This window comes from Osmerus eperlanus, chromosome 5, assembly GCF_963692335.1.
Source record: "Osmerus eperlanus chromosome 5, fOsmEpe2.1, whole genome shotgun sequence".
In the NCBI taxonomy this organism is placed as follows: Eukaryota; Metazoa; Chordata; class Actinopteri; order Osmeriformes; family Osmeridae; genus Osmerus; species Osmerus eperlanus.
The window spans coordinates 14,052,857-14,062,856 of NC_085022.1; the positions used below are offsets into that span (position 1 = coordinate 14,052,857).

The window sequence follows — 10,000 nt, forward strand, 5'->3', positions numbered from 1 at the left end:
CGATGAGAGAGTTAAGTCCACGCCTGAAGCCCCCCACACGCTGCAGACATTCTTCACAGTAAAAAACCCATAAAGACCGAGTCCTTGAGTGGTTATTATGTGTTGTACTGTATGTAGGTCCATATCTTGTTTTTTTCCACTGTGGTGGCATAACCCATTGCCTCCTGTGGGAATAAATCAAGTTGAAAGAAGTTAAAAGTTGAACCGTTTCAGTTCAACTTACATGTTGAGGGGCTGCCAGGCCGGCCACTGGGGTTTGGTCTTTATAACGGTCAGGACTTCGTCACCCTGTGAGGGGGGAAATAAGCAGAGAGACAGATGGCGAGAGTGTGTGTTTGGAGATCAACAGAGAGAAAGAGCGTGTGTGTGATAGAGAAACCGAGAGAGTGAGAGAGAGAGAGAGAGAGAGAGAGAGAGAGAGAGAGAGAGAGAGAGAGAGAGAGAGAGAGAGAGAGAGAGAGAGAGAGAGAGAGCAAGAGCGAAAAAGTGAGAGGAAAGAAAATGTCAGTAAAAATCAATTGCCATCAGACAACATTGAGTAAGCCCTGAAGGGCGCACCTCTCTGTAAAGGTTAAGAGCTGAATTCGGCCGAAGTATGGGGGATAAAAGTGTGTCTGAATTGTTTTATAATGGCTGTCGGTCCTCAAGGGGACTGGCCTCAATCTAGAATCACACACAGGGCACTTCACCTGGACTGGACCTTTCATCTCTCTCTGTTGTTCCCTCCCTCCCTCCTCCCCTCCCTTTCTCTGTCTCACCACTTAGTCTCTCTTTCTCCATCCTCCTCCTCCCTCTCTCTGTCTCTCTCTCTCTCTGACACACACACACGCTGTCCCCTAGTGGGAAGGCAGCAGAACCAATCAGCCTGGCAGGATCCTGGCCCGCTGGCCAACCTCAGATCCCAGTGTTCACTGCTGACTGATGGTGCTACCTGAGCCCTGCAGCGCCCATCTGAGTGGCTCCAAGTATGGCTTTTAGAGTTGAATTATTGGGCTTCAGCCCATAGCTACAAGTTGGCCCTTCCTGAACTGATATCATGTACATTAAGTGACTTGCTGAAAGGAATGACAGACAGACTGAAAGAAAGAAAGTGAGACAGAGAGAGCGAGAGTGAGCAAGACAGAGAGAAAGACCGAGAGAGACCGACAGCGACTGAGAGACAGAGAGAGACAGAGAGAGAGAGACAGAGAGAGAGAGAGAGAGAGAGAGAGAGAGAGAGAGAGAGAGAGAGAGAGAGAGAGAGAGAGAGAGAGAGAGAGAGAGAGAGAGAGAGAGAAAGCATCAGGGTCGGACTGGCCGTCAGGAGAGTTGGGCGATTTCCCGAAACGGCCGGTCAAACGGCTGCGGCATAATGCAAAAAGAAATCTATATATAATAATAATACACGGCTGTGGGCCGGTCTGCGTATACAAAGTCCCGGGCCGTTTTTCAGTCCCAGTGCACACCTGGAAAGCATGTATGTGTGTGCGAGAGAGAAAGTGAGAAGGGGAGATGAAACGTCTGTCAGAGGCAGAGCCTGCTGCACAGAGTGGCATGTTTTACAGATCACACGGTTGCCCTCCACCACGGGGACAGGATGAAAAGCAGGGCAGAGGGTGTCAGGGACAATGGCCTCAGGCTCTGAGAGACACGGTCAGTCGCAGAACAGGAAACCAGCCTGCTGAAAAGGTTGCAACATTTAATATATTCCAATATCCCAGAGCTTCAAAGTGCCAGCGACACACACACACACTCTTCCATCAGTGTGTGGCTTTGTGAGAACCTGACTAAGGTCGATAAGTGTATCAGAGATATTATTTATTACTTTAACTAGCCATGCTGACTATCTTTAAGGTCTTTATGCAATAAGGGAAACTTCTCTAGATGCACTGATGACTAATTCTGGACTGCTGGACAGCAGTGTCATATGCAAAGTCTTCTTTTAGATTCCTGCATCTTACAGTAAGGTTGTCTACATAAATGTTGCGAAAGCGATAATAAATGAATGCTACATACTGCAAATAAATAAATGGAGCAATATTTACGTTTAGCAGACACTCTTATCCAGAGCAACTTACAGTAAGTACAGGGACATTCCCCCCGAGGCAAGTAGGGTGAAGTGCCTTGCCCAAGGACACAACGTAAATAGACATGGCCGGGAATCGAACAGGCAACCTTCAGATTACTAGCCCGACTCCCTAACCGCTCAGCCACCTGACTCTCTCTATGCAATACAATACAATACATTATTTCTACATACATCAGAGTACCTGTGTATGTACTGTGTGGAATAACTGTAATTTCAGCAGTACAAACAATTTCTCGATAATATATGTGTGCGCTTGCCTGCATTTTCTTTTCATGAATTTTGTACTTGGCTATTTCCAGAAGAGGAAAATGGGGGTGTTACATAAGATTAGATTTCTTTTGTTGCTGTTTTTCACGAGGCAGACCGAGAGAAGCTGAGAAACACAATGCTGACTGCTCTTCAGTATGCTGCATCTGACACACACACACACACACACACACACACACACACACACACACACACACAGCCTGATGCCTTGTTTCTGACACACACAAACACACACAGTATGCCTGCCGCCTTGCATCTGATGCACACACACACACACACCCTGCTGCGTTGCATCTGACTCACACATATACACACACACACACACACAAACAGCATGCTGCCTTGCATCTAAGAGACACATACACACACAGCTGTTTTAGTTACTGTACTTAGTTTTGGCTTAGTCTAGTTACAATCATTATAAGTCGGTATACACACAAACACACACAATGTAGATACTGTTTATTTACAGTAAACAACTCGCCAGCATTGAATAATTAATCAACCCTCAGTGACATGAAACAGGAAACAGGAAACAACCTGACCAATCACACAGCTGTGTGTCTCTCTCTCCCCCGGGGGGGAATGCAACCCTCCCTGGTGATTAGATGTTATGTTCAGCCAACACAGATCAAACTCTCTCGCCTCATCAAATTACAACTGTTCACCATGCCCGGTAGCAGAGATGTCGTTACTGCGATTTGGCCAGTAAAAATAAGCAGTTCCTGCTGGCTCTGAATTGAAAACGGAGAACGGAAAACTGTTGGCTCTGAAGTGTGCTATTTTGAAGTGCAAAAAATAACTCGGAATTGTGTTTGAGTAAAACTTAAAAAAACAATACTTGTCATTTTAAAAGAGCTGAAAATGTGAGAACTTTGAAATCCAGCCAACAACTAGCGATAGCCTCCAACACAGATCTTCAGGAGATGAGTGGGAGGACAAGAGAGTATGGAGGGGAGGAGAGAGGAGTGACAGATGAGGGGAGGAGGAATATGGAGGACTGAGACAAAGATGAGGAGAGATAGAGAGGAAGATTGCTTGTGAGGAGAAGGGAGAGCCGGAGGGGCACGAGGGGAGGAAAGGAGGGAGGGGAAAGATATCAAAAAAGGGGAGGGATGAGATTTACATTTAGTCATTTAGCAGACGCTCTTATCCAGAGCAACTTACAGTAAGTACAGGGACATTCTCCCCGAGGCAAGTAGGGTGAAGTGCCTCGCCCAAGGACACAACGTCATTTGACAGGGCCGGGAACCGAACTGGCAACCTTCAGATTACTAGCCCGATTCCCTCACCGCTCAGCCACCTGACTCCCTGATATTGCAGAAGGAGAAGTAACGGAGGGAGGGGAGGGGGGGGGGCTAATGGGGGGGGGGGGGCTCACCGGGTGGAGCAAGAGATTTGGGAAGGGATGGAGAGGTTGGTAATTGCTTTGACCTTCAGTAAAGTTGTACTTGACTCAGCCTGGGGTGCAGTAATGAGTTTCTGGCCCCTTGGTCTGTCCAGGGAGCACATAAGAAGTGTGTTGTTGACTCCGCAGACTGGGTTTGGCTTTTTGAATGAGAACCACTGTGTCAAGGAGATCACCCTGAACAGCACAACTGTTTGTGTTTAGGAGATTATTTTAACAATTCATCGGAAGCATTTCAATCTTTCATCAACATTTTCAATTGAGTGTCTTCGGCTCATGCTTTTTCTATTTAGAAAATGTATTCCATTTTCATTGCATTGTGTAGTGCGTTCTTCGACAGCCTAGCTCTCTACAGGGATGTCACATCACCCAGTCAGGATCAGAACAGACCCAACCCCACTCCACAACTGTAATTATCTTGTCATCTCCTGATTGCTACCTTGAACTCCGTTAATGCTGAGCGACAGCGAAGATAAGAGACTCAAGCAGATACAATGAAGAGAGATGAGAGCCCGTGTCACGCTCTCCTCCCATTGAATTTTCTTTTTCGCGGAGGCCATGACCCCTGGCCTTATGAGAGGTCTCCTCATCAACATCAGCCTGGTGATTAGCAATCACATGGAACACAAAACAGAAGAATACTGTTGATCTCCAGACAGCTTGTAGTGCATAATAACTGTCGTTGGACCAAAACGACACGCGACAGAGCATGGAGCATGAATAAGGGACTTTCCACAGCATACGCTTCACGTCCCTAGCTGTCGTAAGCACCTTCCAGCTGTGGGTTCGCTGACCATTGACCTAACTCAGGAAGGTGAGCCAATAAGCTAGCAACAACACTTACTAGCCAAACTAGTTACTCTATCACCTGAAATCGGGTTAACTTTAACCCTTGTGTTATCTTCGGGTCATTCTGACCCATCAGTCATTGTGACCCACCGTCGTATTGCGACAAATTTACCTCATACAAAAACAAAGTGAAGCATTTTCTTTTAACTGTCGGGCTGTCTCAGACCCCCCACATTGGAATGGTTAAAAGAAAATTATTTTTATTTGTTTTGTATTGGGTAAAATTGGGTAAACACAACAATGGTTCGTTATGAACCTTTGGGTCATGTGACCCGAAGGCAGCACGAGGGTTAAGAGAGTAGCAGATACATTGATTCCAGATAACTAATGTTGGCTGAGATGAAATATAATTTCCCTGCCACCAAATATTATTTGCTGACTTGTAGGAAGAGGGTTACTTTGATCAGAGAACCTTAGATGAAAGGGTTGTAAGAATCACCACCGGTGCTTTCACTTTCTCCTGAATCAACTGTCATTTATTTTCACTAAATACAATCCAAAGTAGAATTAGTCTCTCAGACCTCACTTCCACATTACTGATTATTAACTTTGAACAGGCCAAATGTCTAAATCCAATGCCGTCTATTGCTGTTATTGTTGTTCTGTTCTGTTTCAGTCATTGTCATGTCAGAGTAAACTGTTCTTAATTATCCAAACTGCAGTGAACCTTTCCTGGAGCCCGGAGCTATCAAATCAGGACCACAACCAAACTAATTCAATTTGTATCAAAACTCCACCATGATGTGATGACGTCAAGAGCAAGATAAAGAGCAAACAATCAATTCGGCAAGAAATACATGAACAGCATCGGTTTCTGGTCCTTTTGTTAGTTAATGTCAGGGAAGACAGCCATGGGACTGCCGAGTCATGAGCTGCTGTGATTATGGATGAGGCTCACCGCCCTGCTGGTGAATATGGATGAGGCTCACAGACCTGCTGGTGATTAAGGATGAGGTTCACAGCCCTGCTACTGATTATGGATGAGGTTCACAGACCTGATAGTAATTATGGATGAGGTTCACAGACCTGATAGTGATTATGGATGAGGTTCACAGACCTGTTAGTGATTATAGATGAGGCTCACAGCCCTGCTGGCGATTATGGATGAGGTTCACAGCCCTGCTAGTGATTATGGATGAGGCTCAGAGCCCTGCTGGTGATTATGGATGAGGCTCACAGCCCTGCTAGTGATATAGGATGAGGTTCACACACAGCCCTGCTGGTGAGATCACTCTCTCAACCAGGTGTGGTCTGCTGTGTGGTTGCATGCAAACGCACACACACACACAACACAAAGCACAGCAGGTCTTATCACTTGGGAAAAGGTTATCATTATAAATGCTTTAACTAGAACATTTATGCTAATAGCCCGGGGTTTCTGTGCGATACACATTCATAAGATGAATACCGTATGAGACACTATCCCTGCTTTTGAAGTGACTGCTTAAATCTGATCTCTCATCTACACTACCCTCCACCCATCACACCCCTGCACACACACACACACACACACACGCATTCGTTAAATGCAAACTCATACATCCACACGATCCTGTCCTGACACTCATAGGGTTGGTCTGTCCTTCCATCAGGGGTGAAGAACAGCACCGAGCAGCGCGCCTTCACGCACTGCCGGAGGAGGGAGGAGTACAGAAGGCTGGGCCAGGGGGGATGAACACATCCTGGGGTCTGGCGTTGCCATGCCAAAGAAGCCAGAAGACTACAGCCATGGAGACAATCTAAAACGTATCTTTTGCTTTGATCTCAAATTGAATCCCACTACAATGTGTTCCATCAAAGGCTGGGAACATCAGTCGAAAGAGAGGGAGAGAGAGAGAGAGAGAGAGAGAGAGAGAGAGAGAGAGACTGACAAAAAATGTTTGTCATGAACACACAGACACACACAAACACACACTCTCAAGCCCAAAGTCACACACACACACACACAAACACAGACTCACACACACATTAACACAGACTCACACACACTCACATACAGACAAACAGATTCCCACTCAAACACAGACACACACAAGCATACACTCCGAATGTGTCCACCAACCATGGCAGTATCACATCCTCATCTTATTGCTTCCGATCTGCCCTGAACCAATTAGGATCAGCCCTGAGAATTAGAAGCCAGAAGCCCCCCCCCCCAACCACACACAGGCAGGAGTGAGGGTGAACATTGTCCTCCCACGCATTTAAAATCCTTACGGCCATTAGTATACAACTGGTCTTTTGTCCATCACCCGCGGTAGAAAAACGGTCAAATTAAAAGTGTGAGTTTTGTAATTCAATTGGATGAACAAAAGTGGTGGACTGAGCAGTAGAGAAGCGCTGACAGAGGAACCCCTAGAGGGCCCTAGAGATGGTCCTTGACAGCCTGGGAGAGAGGGATGGGGATTGAAAGACAGAGAGGGAGAGAGAGAGAGAGAGAGAGAGAGAGAGAGAGAGAGAGAGAGAGAGAGAGAGAGAGAGAGAGAGAGAGAGAGAGAGAGAGAGAGAGAGAGAGAAAGAGAGAGTGGGAGACAGACATATATATAGAGAGAGAGAGAAGGAGGGAGAGGGAGAGAGATGAAAAGCGAGAGGGAGACAGAAATACTGTAGAGACAGAGAGGGAGAGAGAGAGAGACAGACAGGGAGAGAGAGACAGACAGAGAGGTCCTTCAAGATCTCTTACAACCAGGAAACAATAACAACCTTGGAACAGCAGTGTTTATAGTATAGAGACGGAGCTCTCAGTCAAACTGCTGTCTGTCTGTGTGTGTGTGTGTCTGTGTGTGTGTGTGTGTGCATGCATATGCGAGTGTGTGTGTGTAGCACGGCCCCCTCCAGCCCCCCCCTGTGTGTGTATGAACCCACAGAGTAAATCATGGACAGATTACAGTCAGGCTGTGCTGTGGAGCTCATTTACATAGAGCCTATGACAGACCACAGGTCTGAAAACAGACATAATGCTGTTATGATGTATGAGGGGACCTTCATGAATTAAAGAAGCACTGTATATGTGTGTGTTTGTGCTTATGGGTCACTATGGGAGCACAATGTGATATTATTGTATGAACTGTGTGCTTGAGGTTTATGAACATCTGCTGGGTTTGGTCATATTGCACACATACAACAACACACACACACATACACACACACACATACACAAGCCATGGACAATGTTGTACAGAATGTTTCCAGAAAATAGCGGACATCTACCAAGTAGGCCTTTTTCAGCGCTTCACTCTGAAGAGCTCTCTCACGAGAAACCAGAACTTCTATTGCATTCAGTTAGTGTATCTGTGCTCTATTTTCCACACTCCAACACACACATGCATGCACACACACACAATTTAAAAGCATCTGCCTGCTTATTGCAAACAAAGTTTCACATTTTCATGACAAGAACAGAAACAATGTCAGCAGGTGACAGCACTTCTGGAGCCTGAGGGGCCTCTTACTGTGAGGGAGCTTTACTTAGCAGCCTGGAGGCTGCAGGGTGTGTGTGTGTGGGGGGGTGTTATTAGGATGTGTGTGAGGTGTGTGTATGTGTGTGTGTGAGTGAGTGAGGAGGGCTGTCAGATGCAGGCTGAAAAAACTCCCTTCCTCCTTCTACTGACAGAGAGCTATGTGGGAGGCAATAAAGACTCTCTCTCTCTCTTTCTCTCTCTCTCTCTCTCTCTCTCTCTCTCTCTCTCTCTCTCTCTCTCTCTCTCTCTCTCTCTCTCTCTCTCTCTCTCTCTCTCTCTCTCTCTCCTCTGCTTGTCTGTCTGCCTATCTGTCTGTCTGTCTGCCTGCCTGTCTGTCTGTATGAGAGTGCTCCTTTTTGTTGGTCTGTTTGCCTGCCTGTCTGTCTGTCAGCCTGTCTGTCTGCTTCTCGTTCTGTGGATCTGTGAAGACATCTAAGGGGCCTGCTGCAAATTCCTCTGAAGATTTGAGTTTTCAGATGAAAGTGAAGGACAGTTCTCCCACCCCTTCATCCCTCCATCTCTCCTGCCTCCTCTCCTCCATGCCTCCCGTGAAAATCTTCTGACAACGAAGGCTTCGGAAATAAGACAGATTGAAAATGAAAAAGGAAACAGAAAGACGCGCACCTGCAATTTGTCAGATGGGGAGGAGAGAACTGACAACAGGACGTCAGTCTTCCGAGAGGAAGGGGGAGAGGAAAGGGAAGGTTCAGATATGCTCTGGCAACAGACAATCAAAATGGAGGCAATAACTTCCTCTTCAACAGCAAGTGATTTCTATCCATCATGTACACCACTGTACAGCAAAACAGAGAAGCCATCGTAATTATGGGGCTATTTTGGGGCTTTGAAATTTGGGAGTCAGATGGCTGAGCAGTTAGGGAGTCGGGCAATTAATCAGAAGGTTGCCGGTTCGATTCCCAGCCCGCGCAAATTATTTTGTGTCCTTGGGCAAGGCACTTCACCCCTACTTGCCTCGGGGAGAATGTCACTTTACTTTTTGCTCTGGATAAGAGCGTCTGCTAAATGACTAAATGTAATGTAAATCTATGGAGAGAGTGTGTTTATCGAATGGACACTGCGTATGCAGACAAATGTAGACCCCCGGGGGGGGGGGGGGGGGGGGTCTCCGGGTTCATGGATTAACATGGAGGTGTATGGGATTAAGGGAGCTGGTTTGTGGGATTAGAGAGACATAGAAATTGCGGCCTTTGTCTTCCTATCATCACAGTGGAGTCCTCGGAGAATAGTTTAGATTCCTATGTACATACACACACACACACAGATGCACCCTCAAACATCCTCACATAAACCCACCGCACACACTACGAAGACACTACTGTTCTTCTAGTCTCGTCCCTGGAGGCTGAGGATTTGAAATGAAAAAATACGTTTCAATTTCCCTACTTTCAAGACATTTCAGGATCGAAGAATAGACGTGGTTTTCACTGCGGAGACCCAGGAGTGTATTGTAACATCCTGTTTTGGCAGGCAGCAGAGGGGAACAGGGCTGTCAGGCTGCCACCAGGCAAACCCAAGCTGACAGCCAAGCACAAAACTGCCAGTCCACTGAAATTAGACAATTGCTCCTGGATAAACGTGTGCTTGCACCTTTCAACACAGCGCAAGGAAGCAGTGTGTGCGAGACTCGCTGGAACAAAGGACCAGCCAGAAGATGATCCATGCACCCGGGGAGGAATTTTGTGGCCCACTTCCAAACAACCGACAACTGGCAGCTCGTTCCCAACACTCAAAGCTGTGTTGATACTGCATGTTCCCCCCGCTGAAAAGGTTCGCTGTAACTTCAGTGTTTCCAGATGAATGTGTGTCTAATTTTGAAGAGAGGTGTAGGATTCAGTGACCGTTTTCCGAAGGTGTGAAAGTGCTTCATAATCAAGGTTTGTGTGGGTAAGTTTTTCTGGGCAGAGTGTTTGTCCACACACACATACA

The 10,000-nt window shown here is 46.6% G+C and overlaps 1 protein-coding gene across 1 annotated transcript in view; it reads right to left on the reverse strand.

The window, feature by feature from the left end:
• Nucleotides 1-219: 219 nt before the first annotated feature.
• spon1b (spondin 1b) overlaps nucleotides 220-10,000 on the reverse strand; it is a 22,827-nt gene continuing 13,046 nt past the window's right edge. The window contains 1 exon segment of the mRNA XM_062460811.1: nucleotides 220-288. Coding sequence (XP_062316795.1) covers nucleotides 220-288 — 69 coding nt within the window.